A 14389-nucleotide genomic window follows, 5' to 3' on the forward strand; every position below is an offset into this window, starting at 1 on the left:
TATGCTTAGCTCTTCCAAACAACCATTGCTTAGGTGATGTATATCTATGTGTTATATCTGCAATTCCTGATAAAATGCTGCCTAATTTTTTATGACTCTTTTTCACCTGCTAGCTGAAATTGGAGAATGCATGTGATACTATAGGAAAGAATGAAATAAAATGTTCTTGAGGGGATAGTGATTTTATAGTCTTCCTATATGGCAATACCAAATGAATACCCAACTTGATTTGATTCTCTGTACATTAATTGTATTGTTTCTTTGTATATTAAGAGAAGGTGTGTTTTCTGTTTCCAGACAACTAACTCATTACAAAGTTAAAACTTCTAGATAATTTAGTTCAACAAGAACTTACATGGCTAATAGATGTATCCATCTTTTTAAATACCAGAAGAGCTATTTTCTTACTGTTATTCTTGCAAACCATGTATATTTTGAAAGATGAGAAAGAGAGGCAAAATTTTCAGATTGTTTCTAGCCATCAGTGGTCATTACCATAGAAATATACTCATAGGCCTGTTATTCCTGAACAAGATTCAACTCAAAAGGCACTTTTTTAAACTGCACTCTCAAAATCTCTTTTACATTCACCAAAGTGACTGCTTAATTCAGCAGTTACTTGAATTCAGTGATACCAAGCATGCTCTTTTTTTTCAGTGCAGAAGAACATTAAAACTATTTTCCTTAATGCCTTTGTAAAAAGCTGTTCGTAAACATCGCTTCATTTTATACCATTACAAAGATGGATCTGTGTTTCTCTTTGTCTAGGTCTTCTGTTACTTTGCTTTAATTTCATACACTTGGAAGAAATTTTCATAGATTAAGTCAGATAGTTTAAAGAAGAGTTGTGATTTGCAATTATGGTATATTTTCTCCTTTAAAAGGCTGAGTATATTTGTCAAAACCTTGTTGTGAGTATCATTTGTTATTTAAGTCTAGACTTCAGTTCTAAGTCTGCACTGTCATGGATTTGGTATTTTTCTTGGTTTTGTTCTTAGGATTTCAGGGCAGGGACAGTTCTTTTTTGGGTTGGGTTTCTTTGCTTTGTGGCTCTTCTTCTTTTGCATAGTTTTTGTTACAGTGTGAAGCCTAATGTCTGAAGGATAAATGGTAGAAAAAGATAAATTCCAGACAGAATTATTTTGCGTAAAGTGGCAAAATGTGAAATCATCCACAGGGACCAAGGTTAGATGTGACCAAATCTTACAGGGAATTTATTCACATTCTTGCTGGACTACATAGTTCCTTACAGAGAGCAAGCATGGGCAACTGGAAAAATCTAATAAAGAAAACTGAGAAAGTTTAGCACCGATAGTACTGTCTAGTCAAACTTCCTGTGGAACACAACTACTTGTTTATGTATCTTCTGTATAATTCTTCAGATGTACCACTGACTGACTGTCTTAGACATGTTTTTCAGTACCCAGAAATGCCAAATGTAGTACTGACTACATGTTGACTGCTGACTGCTACTAAGCTGTCATGCAGATCTTTTTTTATCTGTGAAATGCTAAGTAAGACCACTGGTGTCTCAGGGCTGTGCTGTAGTTATAGTGTAAACGTGCAGACATTCTTTTCTTCACTATGCAAAGTTGATTAAGCTGTGGTGGACAACTAGATACTAGTTACAGCCTAGTAGCCTTTTGGCTTTATAGAAGGTAAGATGGATACAGATCATATTGCTGATGGCAGCAGCATCATTTCTAACTCTTAGAAACATTCAGAAAATCTAACTCCAAACATTCTGAATGGATCTGATACAGAAATGTGTTGTTGAGTGTGTAGAGGGTCTGAAACTCACACTCATTGATATGTAGACAGCACTTTTCTCATCTCAAATGTGCATTAGTACTACAGTTTACATGTTGACATTATTTTCATAGAGATTAATGGTTACAAAAAAAATAATGAGGGTATTAAACTGCACACCAGAAGGAGCAGGCACAAATAATACCCTTCTTTTCACAGAATAGTAGGTATTGGAAGGGACCTCCAGAGATCATCTAGTCCCACCCTCTGCTCAAGCAGATTCACATTGATCAGGTCACATGGAAATGTGTCCAGGTGGATTTTGAAAGAAGGAGATTCCTCAACCTCCCTGGGCAGCCTGTGCCAGGGCTCCCTCACCCTCACAGGTGATAATCATAAAAGCATGTACTTATAACATGAAACAGTCATCATGTGTTCAATGAGAAAGTTTGTGTGTTTAAAGCTAGACTAGAAGTGGAGTGTCTATTTGAACTGAGACCTGAAAAGTGAAGCAAGTCTCCAGAATGTTCTTCCAGAAAAATTGCCATGAAAGTGAACCAGCTACTGTCTTGCTAAAGAGAGATAATATTTTTAGGTTTTCTTTGGAACAACACTTTAACACAGAGGTTGCTGTAAATGCATTTTTATAATGCATTTGGTTCTTGTTTTTATTCAGTGTGATGTCTGTGAGCCCCAAAAGTTATAGTTGACTAGGGCAAAGAAGCCAACAAATTTGCTGTAGCTTATCAAATACTGAATGTGAGTGGAGAAAGGGTTTGTTTATTGCTTTTGAAACCATTCAGTTGTGGAAAATATGCTGTAGAACTTCCTCATTCCTCCTTCCCACTCCCTTGGGAAATTGGCTATTGGTTTATAATCTAAGTAAATATTCAGATCTGTTAGTCTATCTGACTAGTGCTATTTTACCATGCTGTAATGCTTCCCAATGTATGTTGGATCTACATGAGAATGCTCCTCTGATAATCTTTTTGACACCTAACCACTGGAATATGTGTACCTAGTACTACTAAATTTGGAAGTGTAATTATTCAGCTTTCCCTATCCGCTATAAGCCTTGAAGACCAGGTTAGGCTTTTTTTGATGCAGTGTTGTCTTTTCAGTTGAGGATCTAAAGTTTTTTTACTTATTTTTATTTTGTAGGGATTTTTAATCTGTGAAAAAAAATACTGACCTTAGAACCATACTCAACAAGGTGCTCTGTTTAATTTTGTGATCTGTAGTGATCTGTAGTTACCTTACTTTTCGTGGTGTGATCTGTAAGCAAATATTGGCCTCATGAGTTGAAAAAAAAAACAAAAGCAAACCACAGAAAAAGTGTGATTTTTAATTTTTTTTTCAGTTTCTACTGCATTCTTTTTAGCATGGAAGCCTGCAGGTAGTCCTGGTTTCATGTGCCATTGCAAATGTTTCGTTGTGGTTATTTTGAGGACCTAGTAGCTTGAACTGCAGAAGTGTATCTAAAACAAGTTTGGCTTCTATTTAAAACCCTGTGAAATTCTTGTCTATAGTACAAATGCAAAGGCAGATTTAAAAGGCTGAAGTTATTGTGTTCAGCAAATTAACGGATCAAAAATTAAATCTGTGAGTTTTTTAAGTTAACAATTGTAAGTATGACATAACTTTGACATTACTGTGACTTCCTGACAGGTTTTTTTTTTTTTCTGCTTTGTTGAAGTGATTTTGCCCGCTAGAAATTCTAAGAACTGGCTTGATTAGTATAGCAATAAGCAACTATAATGCTGTGATAGTAGTGTTTATTTTAATTTGACATTTTCCCAATGATTTTTTTTAGATTCCTGCAGTTTTACATTCTTCATTTGTTCTGAAAATTTGGTTGGATTTTGTTGTGTTTAAAGGTTAAGTGCATTTTCTTTTGGAGGAGTTCCCAGGGAACATTACTCCCTTTGTAGCTTCCTCTACTTCCATCTTCTTGAGCTCCCAGAGAAAGCTTGCTTTCAAGGTGATTTGAACAAATGAAGTAGAGCAGTAGTTACATGAAGATATATGTACAGCTTTACATGTATTGCTAACACTCTCATTTTTTCCTGCTGGTAGCTGTTTTATCTGGTTTTGTGTTATGCAGTATTATTTCATTATGTCAGACTGTTAATACAAGTTGAGTTTTGAACATGTTTACTTTTTTCTTTTATGAACCCTAAAATAATTTCTGTTCACACGTATGAAGAAAGAAGGCAAGTGCTGGAAAGAAGCGTTGAAGTCAGTTTGGAGTTGCTGTTAGTAATGGTGCCTTCCACTTTCCCTCCAGGTTGTTTGCATCCGTTCTACGTGGAATGCCCTGTCACCAAAACTGAGTTGCGATACAAGACCCCTGATTTTAAAAGCACTGAATGAATTATTTGCTCTGGTTCCCTCATTAACAGTGAATACAAATGAATATGACGTACGTACTCTTAGGCTAATGTATGTTTCTTCTCTTGGTGTGTCTTTGTAGATGAGTTTTAAATGTGCCTACTTGTTTGTAGTATCTTTAAATTGCACCCACTGCCCAATTAAAGTTCATCATAGTGCACACTTCCATACAGTTTCACAGTTTCAGCTTGCTTAGTGAATGCTGGGAGATAAGTGAGAAATTCCAGTGCAAGACTGATCAGACATTTCCCTCTCCCAGAGTGTGAGGATATGGGAATGCATCTGCAGTTCAAACCCATGCCTCTTCTGCTTTCTTAGCTCAATACATGTTGATGTGGCACCAATTTGTTTCAGTTTGTCCTGGTTTGACATGACACTGTTTATGGTAAGGGGGAAGGAGCTGTAAAGACAGCTACTTTAAGAAATTGATCAAAACTCTCCCCAGCTCTGAGCCAGACACACTGCTGGGGCTGAACCAATTAGATGCCTCCACAATCACTTCTTAAGAAGCGTCAGAGGAGGGTTCTTCCTATTCCTTCTTCTGTCCCTTCTTCTCCATCTGGTGGTGGCGCAAGGAGTGGGGAGAGAGAAACAATAATGTGGACTCCAAGGTCAGTGAGGGAAGAGAGGACAAGGTGTACTGGAGCAGAAACCCCCCTGCATCCTGCAGAGAGTGGTGAAGCAGAGATTTGTTTGCATTTTTTAAAAACATCAGGGACAATGATTCTCTTCATTAAAGACCCCGTGCCAGGGGCAGTGACTATGGCCAGAGGAGGCCATGTCCTGTGTGAGGGACCCTATGTCCACAGAAGCTGTAGCTGGAGGGAAGAACTCACATCAGAGAAATTTGCTAAGGACTGTGTCCTGGGGGAGGGACCTCGTGTTGGAGCAGGGGAAGAATGCCAGGAGTTGTCCTCTGAGAAGAGAGAAGCAGCAGAAACCATCTGTGAGAGACTGACCACATCCCCCATTCCCTGTCCCCCTTGAGCCATTGAGTTGGGAGGAGGTAGAGGTACTGGGAGCAGTGAGCTGGGTCCAGGAAGAAAGGAGGGATGGGGGAGGGAGATATTAAAGTACTGGTTGTAATTTTCTCATCATCCTACTCCCTTTCTGCTTTTTGTTCTGTTCTGTTTCTTGTAGGTAGTAGAATAAACTTCCCTCACTTTCTGAGTCGAGTACTGGAGTCTGTTTTGCCCAGAACCATAACTGGCAGTGAACCCTCCTTGCCCTTGTCTTAATCCACAACACCCTTGCGTATCTTTTTTCCCTCCCATTTCACTGGGGCCTCCACCATCCTAATGAGGATGGGGGGTGATGGGGGACACTGAGCAAGAGACTGTCTTGGTGCTTCTTTGCTGGCTGGGCAAAACCATGATACAGGTGACTGCCTATGTTTAAACTGCTTGTTTTGTTAAAGATAATTGGAATGTCAGTTTTGTTTGGTTTTATAGAAGTTCAAGAGTCAAGTTATCAGCTTCCTTTGGAACAATACACAAAACAAGGTGAGTGGTGGAAGTGAACATGTTAATTCCTGGTGTCAGTAACTGGATGGTGTTTTATACATTTCTGTTAATACAAAGTTATCAGTGTCATCAATTTTTTTTAGTAGAGGTTTCTTCTTATTGACTGTTAAACACTGTTTTTGAAGCAATGTAGCGCACATGAAAGGTGGTAACTGATGGTCCTAATGTGTGCCACTCCCAAAGAGAATTGTAACACAAATTAATTTCACTCCTCTGTAAGACTTGAGCTTTGACATAGTGAAACATTGTTGGCAAAGCTGTGGCTGTGACAACTAACTCTCTTTGGTGAGATATTGTAGCACAGTGGTTGTGTTGAACCATGGTCACTATGGGGCTGGTGGAACCAAAGCATTTTAGTTTAAATATAGCTTAGATATTCCTACATGAACTACCCTTACAGCAGTAATGAAGTGCAGCACTGAAAATATTTGCAATCAAGACTAGATAATTAGTCTTGTTAGTTTACATTGTATATATTAAGTAAATAATTGAGAGTGCGTCTCAGGACTATGTGGTTGTTTTAAAGTTGTTTTTAGGATTCAGTAGTTAGTGAATAGGCCCTTTGTGTGTGTAGTTTCCAGCAGGTAGCAGTACCATGTGCTGTGCTTGTGATTTTGTTTTCCTTTGTGTTAATTTTCTAGGATGCTGTTGTAGCCATTTCGGCCTATAAATCACTCTCATCATTTGGCTCTGGAGAACATACAATTCTTCATCTTCCTGAACAGGTAGCCGTGTTGCATGTTTAACAACAAAGGCACATGGCAGTTTTGTCTGACATGGGTTGGATGCTCCTGAAAGGGAAACAAGACATTGTGCCATCTCTACCAGAGAGCCATTAGAGCCTTATAGAAGGAAAGTGAGCTCATGCTGGTGCAATGGGATGATATTATTCATGATTAACATAACTACGACTTGGGAGAGAGGAAAAGCACAAATGCAGACTGAGTAATATCTAAGCAGTCAGAAGCAGTAGTTTTTCTTCTTTCATTAGTTAAATGAGTAGATTATTTTTTAGGCATCTGATTTGCATTTTATGCTACTGTTACTGCTTGCAGTTGAGTCCTAACACTAAGCAGCTCTTGTGGTTACTGCTACATCCAGTGCCTTTACATTCACACTTACTGCTTTTGTTCCTAAAATGGGCAAGTCAGTTTGAAAAGAAGGTGCTCTTTCTGGAATTAAGCTGAAAACTTTTTATGTGTTTCTATTCTGAACTTTTAAAGCACAACATTTTGCTTTTTTAATGATAAAGTTAGAAAGGAATTGAAGTACTTACTGGAAGGCTTGTTAAATATATAGAGGGCTATTAGAACCTTACAAAATGAAAGACTGGAAGGAGATGAACATATAAGGTCATCTATGTGACTTCAGAAAAAAATTTACAATAAACCTGAAAGGCAGTAATCACTAATCCTTTGGTACTACATGATGTACTAAATATTTACGTTATGGCATTATTAGAAGATTAGCTCCATTTATGTATTGTGACTGACCATTATGAAAAGATCAGAATAAGCAACTTGAAAATTAAAAACTTATTTGCTTTATATTAATTGATGAGAAGAGTTCAGCATAAACCTTATAAAAGAGAAATGTATTTTGTATAGAGGAGCACAAGATTAGAATGAGGGAAATCTCTAACCACTGCTGCAATGGTAGTATACAGCTCTATATTATTGATACTATTACTTTACACTCATTAGAAAATGAGTAAATATGTTTTCATTGAAAAGACTGGAAATATATTACTTTTTCACATCTGAGAACTAAAGGAAAAAACCATCTAGTGTGGAAATGCTCTGTGTATATTTAACTGGCAACATAAAACATTGTTTTACACTAATGGAGTTGATTTTGTTAGGTTGGTAGTTTTGGCACTTGGTTGACACTTGGAATCATGGAAAGGTAATAAGGATATGAAGTATTCATGCTAACATTTTTCCATTTTTTTTTTAATCTTTCAGGCACGACCGGAAGTTGATTTACTGGAGGAGACAGGCATGAATGAAGATGAGGAAGAGAAAGAGATGGATCTTTTTGTTCCAGGTTCTTCATATATCAAGCTGTTGTCTCTAACACCACCTTCTATTTTAGGAGGTACAATATATTCAGTATTTGTGGTTACTTTGCAGATCTATAATCACAGTGACTGTACAGACATGTGGCTTTCTTACAATGGAGCATCATGTTTTAGTAAAGCCTTTTTTTTTTTTTCCCCTCCCTGGGAAAATATGTTTTCTTCTGTGATTCAACCAAGTAAAAGTTCAAAGGGGCATAAAACCCGCAAACTTCTTTTAGGAAGACAGTGGGTCAGAGGTCCTGATGGTTGGAAAAATGCTTATAACTTTAAAATGTTTCTCTTTCCTGTTTAAAAAGCTAGTTGCTTATTATTTACTTCAGGTGGGCATTATTTCATCACTGTGCAACTTCAGTAGGGAGGACTAAGCAGATGTTTTGGAAGATAGCTTTGTAATTTAGCCAGCATGGACTGAAGGAAAAAAAACCCACACCCAAAATCATATTGCTTTATAAACAGAGTATTAATAGTATTAAACCAGTGCTATTTACAGAATCTACTCAGTCAACAAAGATATTAGTGTTACGCTTAATGCTTCATTTCAGTGATGTATATTGATACTGAAATATGCTTTAAAAGGTGGTCTCTGGATGGTGCACTTATTTGGACACTTGTGAGATTGATCCACGTTTCGTATTTGGGATTTTAGTGTTCCCTTGATTACTCTCATAATGCTATCTTTCATTTTTAGTTTCAAGATTGTGATGTTAGTGTTTGGACACAAGCATTGGTATTTTATTGTTTGTAGAATGTCTGGGATCTCAATGTGTATTTGCCACCTGTGAACATAGCCATGAGATGGTAGTATAGAAGAACAGATATAGTATAGGGTAGATAGTAGAGCAGTGGAGGCTGCTAGAAATATTTATTCATTAAATATTCTGGAATATTTAATGAATAAATTTTTATTTTTAACCTCACCTAGAGAGTCTGTATGTGTTAACCGGTGAATTCTTTAAGCTTTGTGGGAAAAACTAACATGACCTACTTCAACACATGCGAATGGTCTATCTGGGCAAAAAATTCAAGCTGTGGAATGAATGAGTACGTAGGCAATTTAGCAGGGAGATGGGAAACCAGAATGAACTTGGGAGAGAACAGAAAATAAAAAGATATAGCTACTACAAACCATTATAAAAGCATATGCCAATAACTTTTCCAATGTGAACACTCCCTGGATAGATTCTTACTCATCGCAGGCTTCATCTTCTATCAGTGTTAGCACAGAACACAGAACAGGTGAGCAAAAGCTGTAGTGACTTGTAGGGGCCGTTGTTACAAGTTTACGAGATGGTGACCAAGATAGGCCAAGAGCCACAAAGTCTCTGTTCTATCAGAGCTGAGTATGTGTCATCTCATCTACTGGAATCCTGCAATGACACATTGTTGCAAATAAATCACTGCTTCCTTACAGCTTAGAAGGAGATGAACTAAAATGCTTTTTAAGAAGGCAGTCTTTCTCAATTTCTCCAAAAGTCCTTATTAGTGCATACCAAATCAGATGAAACTTCTAAAGGAAATGTAGCTTACTGCTTGTGAGATCTCTGTTTTTGCTTTTCCTTGCTGATTCCTTAAACTCTCAGGACTTGTTTTTCTTCCTTCCCCCTTCTTTAGTCCTTGCAGGAGGAGGAAAATGTTTCATTTTTCCCAGCCTTTGCATGCTTCTTCCTGCAGAGTTGAACACTTAATGCTGACAGCTGCTGTTACAAGGTGGGCTTGGCGTTGGCATTACTTTTGAATTACTTTTTTTTCTTTCCAAGTGCCTCCTCCAGCTCTGTGGGAAAAGCATGTCTAAGCTTGCAAACAAATCTGCAGGGCTTATTTCTGCAACGGAACTAAGGAAGAATTAGGAAACCAAGTAAATGCAGACTTTTTATGACAGTTTATTTGAAAATGCTACCAATTCTAGTCTACCATAGCTGTCTGCTAATGTGAAGCATTGGCAAGTGAAGTTTGAGGTAGTGTTTTCTCTTAGACTCTTTTAAAACTGGTTTGTTATTTCAGTTTCCATATTGTGCCAAAGCATTTGAATCCAGAGCGTGTCACAGTGAATGAAAAATTATCCTGTATAGCAAACTATAAACTTTAGACAACAGCTGCTATAGTTAATTGCTACATAAATATTAGTTAAGTAACAGTTAAATATTAACATAGTTAATTGTATAGTTAATGTATATTAATATTTGTATTAATGTCTGCACATGAAGAATGCAAAGGATTTTCTTTGTTATGTTAGTTACCTCTTTTTTTCCTTCAAACAGATTCCAAGCATTAAAATATTATATTCTAGCATTTGCTGCATATCTAGGTATTTAATTTTGTCTAGGTTTTCTAGGGTCAGTTATATCTGTCAACCTAGAGCCTTGGGTGGTGTCTCTTGCCTGAAGAACTGCTTGTAAGTGTCAAATCCTTTGGCATAAATAGCAAGTGCAATAATGTGAGAGTGATATTACCTGTGCTATCACGTTTGTGTTAATGTGAATGGTTACCAATGGAGAAAGAGCTATCCTCTTTCAGAAGATTTCTTCTCTAGTGGCATAGCTACTCTAAACACAAAAAACTCATAAAAGCCTAGAGCAGCTTGGTGAGTAGTGTTTCCATGTGAATAAATTCAGTTTTGTTGGAAGAGTGTATAGTGTTGAGGACTGGGACAAGATTTGTAATTTCTGTCTGAATCATGGTAATGAAAATAGCATAACTGCATTCTGAGGTTATGGTTTGAAGACTGTTGGTATTACAGGTAGAGGAAAAAAAAATCCCCAGATGTAGGTGCCCATCCTGTACACTACAGATTTACACTTCTACTCCGCTGTGAAATTTAATTGGGAAAAAGTTGTGTTGAAAGTCATGGGAACTTCCTGAAAACAAGAAATGTGAGGAAGTTCCAGTATAAAACTATTTTATTCCAAGCTACCATGGATAATTCTTGGACACAGAAAGGATGAATGAGTGCCCTTTTGACTCCTTTGTCCTCTAGTTCCTAATCAAAGCAGGACTGCATTGGATTTGAGAACTTGTATGCCAAGATTTCAAGCCTAGTGTGAAACAGTTGTGTAACAGTTGTGAAATTCAGTTTTGTAACAAAAGCACTAACAGACTTGTAAACATATCAGGTTTACAAAGTCACAGTACAGTGTTGGCTCTTGATGGTGATGGAACAAACACTATGTGGTCATGTACATACATGGTACGTAGAGAAACGTGATCTTTTTTCCTAACATATACTGTGAAGGCTGCTTCAAATTGACTTCATAAATGAACAATAACTTTATACTCTGTATAATGTAAAAGTTGTTTAGACTATAATATGCATAGCTTGAGAACACAGAACGTTGTAAACAATTTGTACCACTACGGTAACAGGAATCAAGGTAAAAGTTTCTACATCCCTTGTTTACATATACTCTCTCTACTTTCTTTGCATTGCTCTTATTTTAGATTTTGTTAAGGACAACGTAGTTTTAGAGACAGTATTTTTCACTGTGTTTGTTTTATTGTTCCTTCTTACAGCATGTGCCAGTATTACTGATGTAGCAGGCAAAGAATGCACTCAGCAGTTCATGGAACAGTTAAGAGTGTTTTTCTTCCCAGCTTTCATGACTGACATGACTTACTCATCAGAAGATGTGATGACAGCAAGTATGGTGCCAGAGAAACTTGCTAAGAGTTCTTGATTCTTTGACCCTTCATCTGAATGTGTCATTACTAGTTTCATATAGCATATCTCCACTGAATCACAGGTGTTGTTCTGAGTTTTCTGGGATTTATTTGGTCATTCAGTCATCAGGCTCTTTCAGTCATGGTCGTGCCTGAAAGATTAAAAAAACATTGTGTTGCCTCTCCTAATTTTCCTGCATTTCATCCAGCATTTGAAGAGTTTGCAACATCACTTGTGAAACAGGAGATGACGAACATGCCCCGTGGTGTGTATCATTCTGCCTTGAGAGGAGGGACAGTACGCTCTAACCATGGGAAGACCGTGGCAGGTGTTCCAAACTTCTTACTGAAAATGTATGAGGGGAACAAACAACCAGGCATGACACCAGGCCTTGCAGGTAAACCGTCACTTGGTTGAAGTTAGACATGTGTATATGTTTTAACTCGAAGATTTCTGTGGAAGTGAATCACACTAAATAACACTCATGTCTTATGCTACTTGCATATGTTTCTATGTATTTTAATTGCTTTTATATATATAATTGCTTTTCAATTGTTTACTTTGTGAACTTGCCTTTACTTTGCCTTGGATTCTCCACTAACTTATGTGAGATGTCTGAGCTACTAGTGTGAATATTGATATTGACCATTCTTTTCCCTTTCCTTTCTTCTTTAAGCTGGCATGTTGTTGTGTTACGACCTTCCAGTCCACATGGGCAAAGATGGTAAGCCCATTAATCGGTTCTTGGCCAGCAGGGGACGCAATTTCCAGCAAATGTTGGTAGCCCTCATTCACGAAGTAAGTTACTGGCTTTCCTTCCCTACCTCACTTAAGTCCTCACTTAATCATTGCAGAAAATAAAGTGTTTGTAACGAAATCTTTTACAGAGTTTAGAATTACGTACTTTAATGGTTGATATGAAAGTTATCTTGGAAAACTTTGGAAAGCAGTAAACAAAACAAGTAGTTAAACTGGATCTAGGGAAATATGCTCCTTTCACAATTCCGTGCTTATGAGAGCAGTTACTTACACGTATGTAAGTGTATTAGTGTTTTTATAAGTTCATAAAATAATGCTATTTATGCAATCATTTTGTATCACTTCGGGGGTTAATTACATGCATCTGGAGGTGAAGTTTCTTCTCACAGGACATAAATAGGATGTATGAGTTAAATCAGGCTGATATGAGCAAGAGAGCATAGATGATAAAAATCTGTGAGTCTTAGGTAGTATGTAGGTACATCTTCATCAGTGACCTGGATGAGGGGACAGAGTGTACCCTCAGCAAGTTGGCTGATGACACCAAACTGGGAGGACTGGCTGATTCCCCAGAAGGCTGTGCTGCCATTCAGCAGGGTCTCGACCAGCTTGAGAGTTGGGCAGAGAGGAACCTCATGAGGTTCAACAAGGACAAGTGCAGAGTCCTGCACCTGGGGAGGAACAACTTGATGCACCAGTACAGGCTGGGTATTGACCTGCTGGAGAGCAGCTCTGCGGAGAGACCTGGGAGTCCTCATTGATAATAAACTAACCATGAGCCAGCAATGTGCCCTCGTGGCCAAGGTGGCCAGTGGCATCCTGGGATCCATCAAGAAGAGTGTAGCCAGCAGGTAGAGGAAAGTTCTGCTCTTCCTCTACTGTACCCTGTTGAGTCCTCATCATGGAGTCGTGTGTCCAGTTCTGGGCTCCTCAGCTCAAGAGGGACAGGGAACTTCTGGAGAGAGTCCAGTGCAGGGCCACCAAGATAATCAGGGGACTGGAACATATGTGGAAAGGCTGCAGGAACTGGGGCTGTTTAGTCTGAAGGAGACTGAAAGGGAATCTTATTAACATTTACAAATATCTAAAGGGTGGTTGTCAGGAGGTTGGGACATCCCTTTTTTCTACAGTAGCTAGCAACAGGACAAGGAGTAATGGGATGAATCTGGAACAAAAAAAGTTCAATTTCAATATAAGAAAATTTATTTCACTGTGAGGGTGAGGGAGCAGTGGCACACGCTGCCCAGAGGGATTGTGGAGTTTCCTTCCTTGGAGGTCTTCAAGACCCACCTGGACATGTTCCTATGCGACCTGATCTAAGTGAACCTGCTTTGGCAGGGCAGTTGGACTAGATGGTCTCTAAAGGTCCCTTCCAACCCCTACCATTCTATGATTCTATAAATCTGTGTCCAGAAGAGAAAGCAAAATACGAATATCTGGATTTATTTTTTTTACCTAACAGCAATACCAATACCTGTTTACTCTTCAAGGATAGAAAAGCTTAATGGTTTCTATTACTACTACTTTCTCTGTCCCGTGTACAGGCAATTTGGTGTTATTATATGTAATTTGATTGTATGCAGTTTGTTATACAGAGGAGCCTTTTCTTCAGAGCGCAGTATGGATCCTGTATGATGGTGACCAGAACTCTGTAATAAAGGAAATGTTCTATCTGATCAACAGTCATACCTTACCTAGAATCATAGAGTTGTTTCAGCTAGAAGACACTTTTAAGATCATCTAGTCCAGCCTTTGTCCCAGCCCTATTAACCACTAGACCATTTCCCTCAGTTCAACATCCACCCATCTTCTAAACACCTCCAGGGATGGTGACTCCACCACCTCCCTGGGCAGCCCATTCCAATTGTTGTGGTTTGGGCCCATCAGGGAACAAAAGACCACAATTAGCATTAGAGGGCAGGAAGAGCTTAATTGCCGCTTAAGGTTCAGGACAAAACAGACCAAGCTACTCGGCTTGGGGAAGTCAACGAAAATAATTTAATGCAACATCAACCAAAACATAACCAAAATAAAACAACAGAGAGTAATACAACAATGAAGAGTCCGACCAGCCTTCTAAGAACACCTTCTTGCCACACCTCCCCTCTTCCCGAGCTCAGAGCCCTGATCCCGGGGTTTTTACCTCGTTCCCCCCGAACGGTTCGGAGCGGGGGCCAGGGAGTGGGGTTTCAGTCAGTCTATTCCTGATAGCTTCTGCCATTTGTCCCTCCT

At 38.5% G+C, this 14389-nt stretch overlaps 1 protein-coding gene across 1 annotated transcript in view; it reads left to right on the forward strand.

Annotated features, from left to right (window-relative positions):
* The window catches only part of FOCAD (focadhesin), a 117471-nt gene that overhangs the window by 53424 nt on the left and 49658 nt on the right, over positions 1-14389 (forward strand). Inside the window, exons 16-21 of the mRNA XM_062018520.1 lie at positions 4037-4171; positions 5592-5642; positions 6305-6388; positions 7628-7760; positions 11607-11795; positions 12075-12196. Of these exons, the coding sequence (XP_061874504.1) occupies positions 4037-4171; positions 5592-5642; positions 6305-6388; positions 7628-7760; positions 11607-11795; positions 12075-12196 (714 nt within the window). The remainder of the gene's footprint in view (positions 1-4036; positions 4172-5591; positions 5643-6304; positions 6389-7627; positions 7761-11606; positions 11796-12074; positions 12197-14389) is intronic.

The sequence above is a fragment of the Colius striatus genome, chromosome Z, assembly GCF_028858725.1.
Source record: "Colius striatus isolate bColStr4 chromosome Z, bColStr4.1.hap1, whole genome shotgun sequence".
Taxonomy (NCBI): Eukaryota; Metazoa; Chordata; class Aves; order Coliiformes; family Coliidae; genus Colius; species Colius striatus.